At 43.7% G+C, this 16335-nt stretch overlaps 1 protein-coding gene across 4 annotated transcripts in view; it reads right to left on the bottom strand.

The window, feature by feature from the left end:
• The window catches only part of ccdc169 (coiled-coil domain containing 169), a 105023-nt gene extending 88721 nt beyond the window's left edge, over nucleotides 1-16302 (bottom strand). For all 4 annotated transcript variants that reach the window (XM_068032812.1, XM_068032813.1, XM_068032814.1 and 1 more), the window contains exons 1-4: nucleotides 16221-16302; nucleotides 4028-4110; nucleotides 1986-2096; nucleotides 1610-1650 (exon numbers count right to left, since the gene is read on the bottom strand). In XM_068032812.1, the coding sequence (XP_067888913.1) occupies nucleotides 1610-1650; nucleotides 1986-2096; nucleotides 4028-4110; nucleotides 16221-16282 (297 nt within the window). In that variant the 5' untranslated portion in view covers nucleotides 16283-16302. The remainder of the gene's footprint in view (nucleotides 1-1609; nucleotides 1651-1985; nucleotides 2097-4027; nucleotides 4111-16220) is intronic.
• Nucleotides 16303-16335: the final 33 nt, after the last annotated feature.

Here is a 16335-nt window from a genome sequence, read left to right as displayed (position 1 = left end):
TGGAGCTTAGGGCCCAGGTAGCTGAAGGTATGGCCACCAAAGGTGATTAAAATTGGGTATGTTCAAAGGCCAGAATTAGAGTGGAAATAACTCGGAGGGTTGTGGGACTAGAGGAGTTTCCAGAGATATGGAAGGTGAGGCCATGCATGGATTTGAAAAGAATGATGAGAATATTAAAAATTGGGGCGTTGCTTAATCAGGAGTCAATTTAGGTCAGTGAACACAGGGGTGATGGGTGAACGAGACTTGGGACAAGTTAGGGCATGGGCAGCAAGGTTTTTGCTTGAGCTCAAGGTTATGGAGGGTAGAATGTGGGAAGCCAGCCAACAACGTGTTGGAACAGTCAAGCCTAGAGGTAATAAAGGCATGAATGAGGGGCAAAGTCAGCAGTGTCACAGAGGTGGAAATAGGCAGTCTTAGTGATGGTGCCAATATGTAGTCGGAAACTCATTTGGGGGTTAAATATGACACCAATGTTGTTAACAGTCTGTCAGCCTCAGACAGTAGCCAGAGTAAGTGGCTAGGATCGGGGTTTGTGGCAGGGATCGAAGATAATGGCGTTGGTCTTCCCAATATTTAGTTGAGGGAAATTTCTGCTGCTACAGTACTGGATGTTAGAATTGCAATCTGACAATTTAGAATCAGTGGAGGGGTCAAGAGAGGTTGGTGGTGAGGTAGAGCTAGGTGTTATTAGTATACATGTGTTTTTGGATGATGTCAACAAGCAGTAGCATGTAGATGAGAAACAGGAGAGGGCCAAAGATAGATCCTTGGGGGGTTACCAGAAGTAACGGTGCAGGAATGGAAGAGAGGCCATAAAGTCAGAAAACAGAAGTTGGTTAATTGACAGAAAATAGCACTGTTCAGATTATGATTATTTAAAACTTTACCTTAAGTCGTAATCATGAGATATGTCACTTTGTATGGTGGCCACTCTTCACAAATTTCACAATACTGTACTTTTTTGATTTGTTCATGGGATGTGGATGCTGTTGGCAAAGCCAGCATTTAATGCCCAGCCCTAATTTCCCTTGAGAAGGTGGTGGTGAGCTGCCTTCTTAAAGCACTGCAGTCCATGTGCTGTAGGTACTCCCACAATGGTTTTGGGGATAGAGTTCCAGGTTTTTGATGCTACGACAATGAAGGAACAGAGATATAGTTCCAAATCAAGATGGTGTGAGATTGGAGGGGAACTTGCACATAGTGGTGTTCCCATGTGCATAATGCCCTTGCTCCTCTAAGTGGTAGAGGCTGCCTGTTTGGAAGGTGTTGTTGAAGGAGCCTTAGCAAACTGCTGCAGCGCATCTTGTAGATGGTATACACGGCAGCCATGGTGCGCCTGTGGTGGAAGCGGTGAATGTTTAAGGTGGTGGATAGGGTGCCAATCAAATGGGCTTCTTTGTCCTGGATGGTGTTGAGCTTTTTGAATGTTTTTGGAGCTGCACTGATCATATTCCTGAATTGTGCCTTGTGGACAGGCTTTAGGGAGTCAAGAGGCTGCTCCTAACTCAAGGGTCCAAGGTAGAGCTGCATAAGCTGCTCCCACACTGCTGTGATGGTTGACAGCTGGGAAGTGCAGATCAAAGTCAAAAAACTCCAAGGTACTCACCATTGGCATCTCCTCATAAGAACGTACAGAAGACAATCTGTCTACAAATAGAGACACAAGAATATTTGATATGATATACTTTAATTTTCTACTGAGATTTGTTAGAATGCAAACAAAACAGGATTGTAAAATAATTTAAAGCAAAATAATTCAGTGCAGTAAATAGTCAACTGATATTGATTCTATCTGTGCATTTATCAACCCTAAAAAATTCTGGTCACTACAATTTTTCATGTAATGGGTTTTACTTTCCTTTACCAGTATTCACTTCGTGTTAAATTAAATTGACCTGAAGAATGATTGATGTAATTTGCAAAAAATAAACTGCACTATGCAGGAAATGAAATAAAGATATTTGTATTGTGTAAGTATTTACCTGCTGGATTGCCACGAATATACTCCACTTTTTCTTCTAAAGTTCTAATTTGTCTCTCTAGTTGTATATTCAGCTCGTGTTGTGTTTCATAACGAGTTTTCCACTCATTTCCTAATGAAGGGTAGAAACAGAACATTAAAAAAGTTACATTTAATTCAGACTCTGAGGGCTGAATTTTGCTGAGCTCCCGACGTCGAACTCCGTGGCAGCAGGGGCTGGAAGATCACTGAGGCAGCAGCCTGCCACGGAGCCTGACATTGGGATTGCTGGGCCCGATCTTCCCGGCAGCGGTGAGGCTCCTTGGCAGCCACCCCTGCTGCTCAGCGATGGGATCCAACTTTAAATATTTAAATAAAGGACATAAATAAATTAACATACTTTTCACTGCGATATTACCGGCTGTCCGCAATTTTGCATGCAGCGGTCAACACTCACACACCTTTACTTTCCTGTCCAGGGAAGGTTGGTGCCACCGAGGTGGGGAAGGGGGGAGCTTAAGATTTTTAGTGTAGTGGAGGGTGAGGGGGGGGGGTGGGGGTTCTACACTTTGTGCAGTTGCAGGAGGGAAGGTCACATATTAAATACAAATGTTTGGGGGCGGTTGGTGAAAATGGGGCAGCCATTTATTTTCTTTGTATTGGGTGGGGGGGGGGGGGAGATACGGGACAAAAGTCAATTCACAGTATTTTTGGTGGGGCGGGTACGGGGCTTCAACTGTGCTGTCCTTTAAAAATGGCGCCAGCGCCTGTGCTGAGACAGCTGACACCATTGCTGGCGTTGCAGAGCCCGCCCCGCCACATGATGTTGGGACAGTGCATGGACAGCTTTAAGGTGCTGACAAGCTCTGCTTACACGAAATGAATCATAACACGGGGGTTCAAAATGGAAAATCTTTAGTCATCAGCACTAACTAACACCTTAATGAGCACAAACTTCACATACAAACTTTCCTATTTAAATTATGTTTTAGGAAACCAGAATACTTTTTTAAAATAATGATCCATGATACCTTTTTATTAAGACATCTATATTTTGTTGGGTCTACAAGCTTTCAAGTCTTGATAGATCTTTTTTTGATAGATAATGCATTGATTTGTATGTGCATTTTGTTTACATTCTGCACAAAGTATGTTTATATACTGTACTATTTAACAAACTAAATCATTCAAAATCAAGTTATCAAGCAGAGGCAACGATTCCTGGGGCCAGACAGGGCAGAAACACATTATGATTTTGGCAACTGAGTCTCAATTTGGAGACGAACCAAGATTTGCCAAGTTCACAGTCGTTTCCCTGCACTGGAAATCCCAATATGGCATGGGTAGGCATGACATCCGCATGCTACCTTCTAGCCCAGCAACAATTTATGGGCGTGACATGCCTAAGCTAACCAGGAATTGTGCCCCTATTGGCCTAGTGGTTCCCATGCAGGCTGAGAGCAGGCATAGCTTCCACCATGTAAATTCTGAACAGCTCAAAGAACGCAAGGCCAAAGGGGCATGGGTCAGGATCCAAATGTACACTAAGACATCCAGTTCCGTCTCTCTCCCATCTCTCGCAAACCCTCCACTGTCTCCGTGCCACCAGATTGCTTGTCTAACACACTCAGATGAGCTACAATTTCCACCAGTTAAACACTGGCAGAACAAATCCCACCATTTTGGACTTCTAGTCAAGCTTCTTTATTTTTTCTATGTGAAAGGGGATAAATGCAAGTTGTAATCAATCCTGCAGGATGTGATTGCTGCTCCATTGTTCCCAGAGGGGGAAATTGTTTTCTTTACTTAAATTTTTGGCCCAATATGGCCTTGGGCTTGTCACCTTTAAAAGGCAGGATCTGGATCAGATTTTTCACTGACACCATGGGGCTGGCTACTCTGTACAATCTGAAATTACATGAAATTGTTTCTTTGATGGTGGTTTCAATCATATAGTTCTTATTACATTTTCATCCTGTACTGTATTCATTAAAGTTGTTTCTAAAAATGTTTTTATCACCGAGAAAAGAATACTGCTGGATTAAAGCTTTTCTTCTTATGTACCTTCATCTTCAATACTGCCTAATCGCTTTTCCAGTTGAGACACTGTATTTCGCAAATCAGAAGCAGATTGATCAAGCATATCCCTGTATTACAAGCAAAAGATAATGCATTGAAATAATCAGGTATTTCAACAAGAAATAGCTCTCCATGTTTTCAGTGAAAACAAAACTTGAAGAATTTTAGACAACAGAACTTCATTACTTTCCACTTTAAATTATACAGCAGTAAACCATTTCGCACAAGTTGACTATAGTAAGTATTTGAGATGAGCTTCCAACATTTCAATCAGGTGGTGGGGTAAGAATTGCTGTGTTTTTTTATCATAACCGAGCTCAGAAGGAATATCTCTGGTGGTATTTGTACAAAATTCAAAAGCGGATTAATATTAACACCAACCAGAGGAAATGTTCTTAAACATGCTTACGATGCCACTACCCATTCTTATAATATTTACTAAAATACTGTATACTCATTTCTAAAAGTGATAAAGGAGTAAATGGCTCGGATGGCATTGAATTGGAGTGAATAAAGTCATCCATATGAAATAATTTTGGCAATCCCAGTCTAATTCCTATGATGCAGGAATTAGCAGTACAAAACTGAAAATTCTTCTGAACTAAATAGGTATTCTCTCTCAGTGTTACAAAGACAACTGGTATGGGAAATTAACTGCCATATTGGTGATCTTCTAAGGCTAGAAGTACACATTGTAGGGCAGACTAACTTAAGTTTTGCTCTCCATTTAACCCCATACTATGGCTACATCTGGTCTGTAAATGTTTGATGTTATCGGTGGTAGAAGGACTGTAATCCTCATGTTGATGAGTGTAAATTTCAGTAACCTCAAAATATTTTTTATGAGAATTGACAGAATTATGAAAAAACAATTAATTGAATTCTAGCAATACAAGAAAAATTGCTGTCTTGTTGTATTTTTAATCGTGCTACTGAAAAGCTTGTACAAAGTTCAGAAGGTTAAACTATGTGGCATCATTTTTACCATAGGCTATCTGAATCCTTCAACTTTACCTTATGCTCAAGAACCCTGTTGAAATCCTTAATTTTCAGTTCATTACTGCTTGAGATCATTGGCTGTTGCAAATATAAAAAAACCATTCATATTTATAATTATTTTAGAATTAATTTTAGAATTATAAATTCTGTTGATAGTGTATTTTAACGGATTGGAATTCTACCACGCATATTAACCTGTTTAAATATTCTGTCACAAATTATAGATAATGCAATGTTGATACTTTGACTCAGAAGATCTGCAAAAAGAACCGGGGGTGTACAGCTGCTACTTCATACCCATTAATTTTAGCATTAAGACTTAGGAAACTCTTCTAACTATACCCCTCTAGGGAGTCTCACTCTGCTTAATGAGTTAGAATAGGCCTTGACTCTGGATTTGCATTATAACTTTAGAGTTAGTGTGAAGTAAAACTACTTTGCATCAACACTACTACTGTAATGTAAGCTTTTAATGATCTTGAGGCTGGTATTCCAATAATTAGCCAGAGGTAAAACACGAATATTATACAGTTATAATCAGGACTATTTGTCTGCCTTCTGTTATAAATAGTTACAGTCGGGAATGAAAGCATAGTGATTATGCTACTAGCTTTGTAATTCAGAGGTCTGGACTGATGCTCTGGAGATGAGTTCAAATTCCTCAGTCTGGATTCAATTCCTTGACGGCTTGCTTGGATGCACTTCAACATCTCTTTTTTTATTTTTTGAGAGACAATGACCCACGTCCCTTTGTACAAGATGACATCTTGGGCAGTCACTTCATCTTTGTATGCCCAATACTCTCTTACAGCAACAGGTGTATCCTTGATGGTTTCAGGCCATCCTTTCATCCCAACTTCCTGTAGCACTGGAAGAGTTACATCTCGTCGCGTAGTTTGACTGATTTGAGCAAGATGCTTCTCTGTGAGTCTCTTCTGGGTTGCTGACTCTCAGAGCATGTCATGCTGTTGCTTCTTGTTGAATCTGGAAGATTCCACACAGTACTAGCATCATTGACTTCCTCCAATGGGTGAGTAGCTCTCTACAACATATCAGCGATGTACATCTGCTTCCCTTGCTAGCATTTCACTTCCAAGTGAGACCTCCGCAAACAAAAAAACACCTTTGCAACGCTTTGGAGCAGATAGAAGCGGCTTCAGAAAGATGCTTTGAAGTGGCTTGTGGTCAGACGCTAATCATCTCTCTCTCCCAAACAGCACAAACTCTTGCTGTCTGCATTGGTACTTTTCCAGAGTAGTAGAAGTGTCAAACGGCATGTACAACCATCTGTACCTCCCAAATGGCATCCAAAAAGTAGTCCAAAAGCTACTGCTTTCATCCAAATTATCTTGCCAGTATCCATCCCTAGCATCTTGAGTAGTAAAGAAGTTTGCCTTGGCAAGTTGAGGCAGAGGAGGGAGTTTCATGCTCTTGCCGTGGCAGGTTTGGAGGCATAAAATTGGGTGGGATAGTGGCGAGGCGGGGTTTCCGCCACCATTCCACCTCCGCCAAAATTTAGTCCTGTGAATGGCCTTCCACCCCAATGCCAATTGAGGCCCTTGACTGGGCAATTAACCCCAATTAAGGGCCTTTTCCCACTGCTGCCACAATTAGCCATGCGGTGGGTGGCCCTGTTGCACACGGGAATCACGGCATGAAAAACCATGCGGGCTGCTTCCTGGCTCCAGGGAAGGGGGACCCTCGTTAAAAGGCACTTAGTGCCTGAACGAGGGACCTGGCATGAGGAAGGGGGGATGCCGCTGAGAGCCAATGGGCAGCTCCAGTGGATTGTAACCAGACTTGAAAAAGCAAGAAATGATGAAGGAAAATATCTACTGAACATATAATTCAACCTTGACACTCTGGTGGTACAATGAGTTTCTAGTAATGGGGCACACAATATGGCCTGTTATATTTTCAGTCCATAAATTATCTGAGATTAACCAAAATATGATACAAAAATAATACTACAAAGTAGGTATAGCATAGTTTTGCATTGTGCCTGGTGCCAACTCCAACATGGTTTCCTAAACTACTGCCATGGCATTAAGCAAATTATTAAATATAATGACAGAAACGAGTTTGTTGTTAGTTCTTATAACCTAAAAGTAGAATCTTCTCATTGGTTTTGTGTTCATTTGCATAACTGATGACATCATTACGTTACATTTGTAATGTTATCTACCAATATGAGTCATCAGCATGAGTGAATTAAACTCTCCCTCCATATTTACTGCCAACTCCAGATACCACCACCTCCCATGGCTTTCTACTGACAAGAGGACATAAGAGATAGCAGCAGGAATAGGCCACATGACCCCGTGAGCCTGCTCCTCCATGTACTAGGATCATGGCTTTTCTTTTAACCTCAACTCCACTTTTCTGCCTGATCCCCATATTTCGAGTCCCTTAGAGTCCAAAAATCTCAGCATTGAATATACACAACCACTGGGGTAGAGAATTCCAAAGATTCACAACCCTCTTAGTGAAGAAATTTCTCCTCATTTCAGTCTACCCAAGATAGCTATCTGGGGCTATCTGTCTCTCCCAATTCTCTGTCCACCTTGATTTTCCTCTCTAACACTACCTCCTGGTTTCCACACCCCTGCTAAATTAGTTTAAACCCTCCCCAAAAGCACTTGCAAATTGCCCTGCAAGGAGATTGGTCCTGGCTCTGTTCAGGTTCAAACCAACGAGCCTGTCCAGGTCCCCTCTCCCCCAGAGCCGGTCCCAAAGTCCCAGGAATCTGAAGCCATCACTCCTGCACCATCTCTCCAGCCACCCATTCATCTGCTCTATCCTCCTATTTCTATACTGACTTGCGCATGGTACTGGAAGTAATCCGGAGATTTGTTTTTTTATTTATTCTTTCACCGGATGTGGGCGTCGCGGGCTAGGGCAGCATTTATTGCCCATCCCTAAATGCCCTTAAGAAAGTGGTAGTGAGCTGCCTTCTTGAATCGCTGCAATCCATGTGGGGTAGGTACACCAACAGTGCTGTTTGAAAGTGCTAGGATTCTGACCCAGTGACAATGAAAGAACAGCAAAATAGTTCCAAGTCAGGGTCGTGTGTGGCTTGGAGGGGAACTTGGAGGTGGTGGTGTTCTCATGCCTCTGCTCTCCTTGTCCTTCTAGTTTGTAGTGGTTGCAGGTTTAGAAGGTGCTGTCGAAGGAGTCTTGGTGAGTTGCTGCATTGCATCTTGTAGATAGTACACACTGCTGCCACTGTGCGTCAGTGGTGGAGGAGTGAATGTTGAAGGTGGTAAATGGGGTGACAATCAAGCAGCTGCTTTGTCCTGGATGGTGTCGAGCTTCTTGAGTGTTGAACTGCTCTCATCCAGGCAAGTAGAGATTATTCCATCACACTCCTGACTTGTGCCTTGCAGATGGTGGCCAGACATTGGGGAGTCAGAATGGGAGTTACTTGCCGCAGAATTTCTAGCCTCTGACCTGCTCTTGTAGCTACAGTACTCATATGGCTGGTCAATGGTAACCCCCAGGATGTTGATAGTGGGGGATTCAGTGATGATAATGCCATTGAGTGTCAAGGGGAGATCACTGGATTCTTTCTTGTTGGAGATGGTCATTGCCTGACACTTATGTGGTGTAAATGTAACTTGCCACTTATCAGCTCAAATCCGAATGTTGCCAGGTTTTGTTGCATATGAACACAGACTGCTTCAGTATCTGAGGAGTCGCGAATGGTACTGAACATTGTTCAATTATCAGTGAATATCCCCACTTCTGACCTTTGTGCTAGGTATGACTCCAACCAGTTGGAGAGTTTTCCTCCTCGATTCCCACTGACTCCAGTTTTGCTAGGGCTCTTTGATGCCACACTCGGTCAAAAGTTGCCTTGATGTCAATGGCAGTCACTCTCACCTCACCTCGAGTTCAGCTCTTTTGTCCATGTTTGGACCAAGGCTATAATGTGGTCTGGATCTGAGTCGCCCTGGCAGAACCCAAACTGAGCGCCAGTTTACTGCTTTTGAGGTCCTGCTTGCTAGTCTCTTTCCTAGCTCCCTAAATCTCTGCCTGCAGGACCCAATCCCTCTTTCTACCTCTAGAGTTGGTACCATATGGACCACGACTACTGGCTACTCACCCTCCCCCCTCAGAGTGCTCTGCAGCCGCACCGTGACATCCTTGACCTCCACACCAAGGAGTCAACATACTATCCTGGATTCATGTTTGTGGCCACAGAAATGCCTGTCTGTTCCCCTAACTATGGAATCCCCTATCACTATTATTTTTCCAATCTTCCTCCTGCCCCATGTACAGCTGAGCCAGTTATGGTGTCGTGGTCTAGACTCTGGCTGCACACCACAGAGGAACCATCACCCTCATAAGTATTCAGATGGAATATTGGTTGGTGAGTAAGATGCACTCAGGGGACTCCTGCACTAGCTGTCTGGTCCTACTTGACTGCCTGACAGTCACCCATTTCCTCTCTGCCTCTGTACTCTTAGTCTGCGGGGTGACCATATTTATAAACGTGCTATCCACAAAATTCTCAACCTCGCGACTGCACGCCGTGACACCAGGGTCTCAATGGCTGTCAAGGCCATCCCTGACCACTTACATGTATCCCTCACCACCTACATCCCCCTAACCCCTTTCAACCCCACTTCTTCCTGCACCTAGCCCTGGAAAATATACCTCCTCCACCCCCAAATCATTTACAGTTGTACTTTCAAACTCCCAACTGCCTAGCCTTTGACCTTCCATTCACCATGAAACTTCTGCAACTGCTGATTTGCTCAACTTCTCACTCACCTCTACCACTGATGTCTTTGTTCCCAGCAAAACCTGCACACATTCTCCCAATCCAGCCATTCCTACTGGTATGGCCCCCATCTTCACCCACTAAATCTAATGATGCAGATTTGAGCACAGTTAATCCACAATTGACTAGCCATCTATCACCAGATCTGGCAAGAGCAGGTCAAGAGCTACAGGGCCTCACTCTCCTCTGCCAAAACCATCCATTATGCCAAAATCATCCTGGAGAGCCAAGAGGCACTGGGAGCTCTCTTCTCCACTGCCAACTGTCTTCTTAAACCCCTTCCTCCTTCTCAACAAGTGCAAGGAGTTCATGGACATCTTTGTCACTAAGGTTGAGTATATCCAATCAACTACATCTGCTGCATCCCAACTTCCCCTTCAAGCCAAATCTCTCCAGGTCTTCGACCTGCACAAGCCCTAAATCTGTGTCCTTCTTTAATTGGTCTCCCAATTCCCCTCTGATAGAATCATAGAATTATTACACCACAGAAGGAGGCAATTCGGCCCATTCTGTTTTCACCGGCTCTCCAAATGAGCAATTCACCTAGTGCTACTCTGCCGCCTTCTCCTCATAAACCTGCACATTCTTCCTTTTCATATAACAGTTAATGTCCTTTCAAATGCCTCAATTGAACCTGTCTGCACCATACTTTCAGACAGTGCATTTCAGACCTTAACCACTCGCTGTGTGAAAAAGATTTTCTTTATGTCGCTTTTGCTTTTTTGCCAATTACAGTAAAGTGCAGTCTGTGCCCTCTCGTTCTCGATCCTTTCATGAGTTGAGAACAGTTTCTCCCTATCTACACTGTCCAGACCCCTCATAATTTTGAATACCTCTATCAAATCACCTCCCAGCCTTTTCTCCAAGGAAAACAGTCCCAACTTCTCCAATCCATCTTCATAACTGAAGTTCCTCGTCCCTGAAACCATTCTCATGAATCTTCTGCACTCTCTCCAATGTTTTCACATCTTTCCTAAAGTGCAGCACCCAGAGGCCGAACTAGGGTGTTATATAAGTTCAACATAACCTCCTTGCTCTTGTACTCTATGCCCCTATTAATAAAGCCCAGGACACCGTATGCTTTATTAACTGCTCTCTCAGCCTGTCCTACCACCTTCAATGACTTATGCACATATACACCCAGGTCCTTTTGCTCCTGCATCCTGCTCCTTTAGAATTGTATCCTTTATTCTATATTGTCTCTCCATGTTCTTCCTACCAAAATGAATCATTTCACATTTCTCTGCATTGAACTTCATCTGCCACCTGTCTGCCCATTCCACCAACTTGTCTTTGTCCTTTTGAAGTTCTACACTATCCTCCTCACAGTTCACAATGCTTCCAAGTTTTGTATCATCTGCAAATTTTGAAATTGTGCTCTGTACTCCAAGGTCCAGGTCATTAACATACATCAGGAACAGCAAGGGTCCCAACAATGACCCCTGGGGAACTCCACTACAAACCTTGCACCAGCCCGGAAAACATCCATTAACCACTACTCTCCATTTCCTGTCAAACAGTCAATTTCGTATCCATGTTGCTACTGTCCTTTTATTCCATGAGCTATAATTTTGCACGCAAGTCTGTTGTGAAGTACTGTATTAAATGCCTTCTGGAAGTCTATATACACCATATCAACAGCATTGCTCTCATCAACCCTCTCGGTTACCCCTTCAAAACTCCAGCAAGTTAGTTAAACATGATTTTCCCTTGACAAATCCATGCTCGCTTTCCTTAATTAATCCGCATTTGTCCATGTGCCTATTAATTTTGTGCCGAATTATTGTTTCCAGAAGTTTTCCACCACTGAAGTTAAACTGACTGGCCTGTAGTTGCTGGGCTTATCTTGACACCCTTTTTTGAAGAAGGGTGTAACATTTGCAATTATCCTGTCCTCCGGCACCACCCCTGAGTCTAAGACTAGAAAATTATGGCAGGTGCTTCCGCAATTTCCATTCTTACTTCCCTCAGTATCCTTGGCTGTATTGCATCCGGTCCTGGTGCTTTATCAACTTGCAGTATAGACAGTCTATCTAATACCTCCTCATTATCAATTATAAATCCTTCTAGTATATTAAGTACCTCCTCTTTCATCATGGCCTGGATAGTATTCCTTAGTAAATACAAATGCAAAGTATTCACTTAGCACCTCAGCTATTCCCCCTGCCTCCATGTGTAAATTCCCTTTTTGGTCCCTACTCCTTTTACCCCCTTTTGACTATTTATATGCCTATGGAAGACTTTGGGATTCCCTTTTATGGTAGCTGCTCATCTCTTTGCTTCTCGTATTTGCTTTTTCACTTCCCCTCTATAATCTTCTATATTCAGCTTGGTTCTCCATCTCCACCTGTCATAAGCACACGTTTTCTTCATCATCTTAATCTCTATCTCTTTTGTCATCCAGGGAGCTCTGGATTTGTTTGCCCTTCGAGGGAATGTACCTTGACTGTGCCTGAACTATCTCTTCTTTGATGGTAGCCCAATGTTCAGCTACCGTTTTTCCTGCCAACCTTTCATTCCAATTATTCTTCCTGGTTCCATTCTTACACCATTGAAGTTATCTTTCCCCCAGTTAAAGCATTACCGATGCCAGACTTCAACCAATTCGATTCACACCGCGTGTGATATCAAGAAACAACTGAAGGCACTGGATACTGCAAAGGCTAATGGTTCTGACAATATTCCAGCAATTGTACTGAAGACCTGTGCTCCAGAACTTGCCACACCCCTAGCCAAGCTGTTCCAGTATAGCTACAACACTGGCATCTACTCGGCAATGTGGAAAATTGCCCAAGTATGTCCTGTACACAAAAAGCAGGACAAGTCCAACCTGGCCAATTACTGCCCCATCAGTCTACTCTCAATCATCAGCAAAGTGATGGAAGGTGTCATCAACAGTGCCTTCAAGCAGCATTTGCTCAGTTTAGGTTCCGCCAGGGCCACTCAGCTCCTGACCTTGGTTCAAACATGGACAAAAGAGCTGAACTCAAGAGGTGAGGTGAGAGTGACTGCCTTTGACATCAAGGCAGCATCTGACCGAGTATGACATCAAGGAGCCCTAGCAAAACTGGAGTCAATGGGAATCAGGGGGAAAACTCTCTGCTGGTTAGAGTCATACCTAGTGCAAAGGAAGATGGTTGTGGTTGTTGGAGGTCAATCATCTGAGCTCCAGGACATCACTGAAGGAGTTCCTTAGGGTAGTGTCTAGGCTCAACCATCTTCAGCTGCTTCATCAATGACCTTCCTTCAATCATAAGGTCAGAAGTGGGGATGTTCGCTGATGATTGCACAATGTTCAGCAACATTCATGACTCCTCAAATACTGAAGCAGTCTGTGTAGAAATGCAGCAAGACCTGGACAATATCCAGGCTTGGGCTGATAAGTGGCAAGTAACATTTGCACCACACAACTGCCGGGCAATGACCATCTCCAAGAGAGAATCTAACCATCTCCCCTTGACATTCAATGGAATTACCATCGCTGAATCCCCCACTATCAACATCATAGGGGCTACCATTGACCAGAAACTGAACTGGAGTAGCCATATAAATACCGTGGCTACATGAGCAGGTCAGAGGCTAGGAATCCTACGGCGAGTAACTCACCTCCTGACTCCCCAAAGCCTGTCCACCATCTACAAGGCACAAGTTTGGAGTGTGATGGAATACTCTCCACTTGCCTGGATGGGTGCAGCTCCAACAACACTCAAGAAGCTTGACACCATCCAGGACAAAGCAGCCTACTTAATTGGCACACCATCCACAAACATTCACTCCCTCCACCACCGACACACAGTGGCAGCAGTGTGTACCATCTACAAGATGTACTGCAGCAAAGCACCAAGGCTCCTTAGACAGCACCTTCTAAAGCCGCGACCTCTACCACCTCGAAGGACAAGAGCAGCAGATGCATGGGAGCATCACCACCTGCAAGTTCCCCTCCAAGTCACACACCATCCTGACGTGGAGCTATATCGCCCGCCATTCCTTCGCTGTCGCTGGCTCTAAATCCTAGAACTCCCTTCCTAACAGCACTGTGGGTGTACCTACCTCACATGGACTGCAGCGGTTTAAGAAGGCAGCTCACCACCACCTCTCAAGGACAATTATGGATTGGCAATAAATGCTGGCATAGCCAGTGACGTCCATATCCCATGAATAAATAAAAGATTGTTCTTTGTCCTTTTCCACAGCCAACCTAAACCTTATGACACAGTGATCACTGTCCCCTAAATGTTCTTGCACTGATATTTGATCCCTTGGCCCACCTCATTCTCAAGAACCAGATCCAGCAGTGCCTGCCCTCTCGTTGGACTGGAAATATACTGCTGTAGAAAATTTTCCTGAACACTATAGATTCTTGCCCCTCTCTGCCCTTTACACTACAACTATCCCAGTCCATATTCGGATAATTAAAATCACCCATTATAACTACTGTATCATTCTTGCACCTCTCTGTAATGTCCTTCCAAATTTGTTCCTCTATATCCTTTCCACTAGTTGGTGGCCTATAGATTACACCTAGCAATGTAATCGCACCTTTTTTGTTCCTTAGCTCTAGCCAAATAGATTCTGTCCTTGACCCCTTTGGGATATCCTCTCTCTCCTATACTATAATGCTCTCCCATTTCTTCCTTTCCTATCGTTCCTGAACACCTTGTGTCCAGGAGTATTAAACACCCTTTTCTCAGCCAGGTCTCTGTTATAGCCACAAAATCATATTTACACATGTCAATTTGTGCTTGTAATTCACCAGTCTTATTAACCACACTTTGTGCATTCACATACATGCACGTTAATGTTTGAAACATTATTCTCTACACAGATCTGCCTGACCTGCTGAGCATTTCCAGCATTTTCTGTTTGTTTCAGTCTTTAGCAAAGGTTCAACTTAAGAATGAAATTTGCACTTCTCACCATAAAAAAAGGACCATATCAATACCACAAAAATCACTTACACCTAACAAGGCTTGCAAGTTTATTTATATACAATGAGTCAATAAATGGTTACAACTTAAAAACGATTTGAGCTGTGTATTTTTGTAGTGGTCTTTAGTGAGTGTTTTGCAAAGCGTGCGTGCTTTCACATTGCCAAAATCTTTTGCCCGAAGCTTTTTTCTTGAAGTCTAATTATCACCTAGTCTCTTTCATGCCTGTACATTGTTCTCCTTGACTATTAAGCATCAAGAAAAATGTGGTCAACACCTCTGATCACACTAAATAACACCCCACTGGAAGTGGTTAGCAAATTCTGCTACCTTGGGTCTATGATGACAGACAAACTGTCCCTTTTATGCAGAGCTCAATACATACATAGGGAAAGCAGCTACCACCTTTGGCTCACTCATGAAAAGTGCATAGGATAATACCAAGCTGACCCTTAGGACCAAGCTGATGGTTTATAAGACCTGTGTTCTCAGCACCTTGCTGTATGGCTGTGAAACTTGGGCGACTTACAACAACCAGGAAAAGAAGCTCAATAATTTCCATCTTCGCTATCTGCGGCGCATTATGGATATATCCTGGCAGGACAAAATCACAAATACACCAGTCCCCTCAAAGACAGAGCTCCAAGCATGCTGGCACAAATCAAACAGACGCGGCTTCGGTAGATCTGCAGGATGGAAGATGGTTGCATTCCCAAGAACCTTCTGTATGGTGAGGTAGCTGGGGCCAGATGATCACTGGGGCACCCAAAGCTCCACTTCAAGGATGCTTGCAAGCATGACATGAAGGCCCTAAATGTCAACTATCACACCTGGGAGTAACTAGCTGGTGGAAGAGGGAAAAGGCGACACATCCTGTGGACTGGCGTGAGCTACCATGATGACCAATTGCTACAGCAACTTGGCAACAGGTGCCAACGCCAAAAACAACAACGCACAGCGTCACGTAGCAGCTTCAAGTGCAGCATTTGTGGCAGAACCTGCCTCTCAAGGATTGGCCTTCACAGCCATCAGCAAAGGTGCACCAAGAGAAGACACCCCATCTAAATGGATTGTTTGCTGCGTGTCCATCATGTTTCATAGGTGGAAGGATGCCAAATACAAAAAAAATTGCCTAAAACTTCTCAAAAACCATCTTTTAATTATTACTGAGCACAACCCAAAATGAAAGCCCCAGAAAGAATTGCCATTTAAAAATAAAATCAGAACTCACTGCCACTAGATAGCGCACGCAGCTTGTTACACAGACCCTGATGGGATAGGGAAAAGAAAGAGCACTCGAAGCTGCAGTTTGTCACCGCATGATGTGCCTGGTTTTAAATTCTGCATAAATATAGGAGAATAGCAGGAGTCGCAGTCTTCAACAGTGACCAACCCTGTTGGTAAATGACCCAACGGTGAGGAGCAGCTGATCCCGGGAGAAGCTGCTGCCCCATTGCCCTCTTACCGCATTTGCCTCTCCTGCTCCAGCTCACTGCTCAGCTGCTCTAGATCGCGCGCCTCCTCCATGCTGTCGCTGGGCCGCGCTTGTTACTCCCGTCTCTGTGGCAACGCGCTGTCAT

The sequence above is a fragment of the Heterodontus francisci genome, chromosome 6 (genome assembly GCF_036365525.1).
Source record: "Heterodontus francisci isolate sHetFra1 chromosome 6, sHetFra1.hap1, whole genome shotgun sequence".
Lineage (NCBI taxonomy): Eukaryota > Metazoa > Chordata > Chondrichthyes > Heterodontiformes > Heterodontidae > Heterodontus > Heterodontus francisci.
Note: the sequence above shows the minus strand (reverse complement) of the source record. Positions and strands in the feature narration are given on the sequence as shown.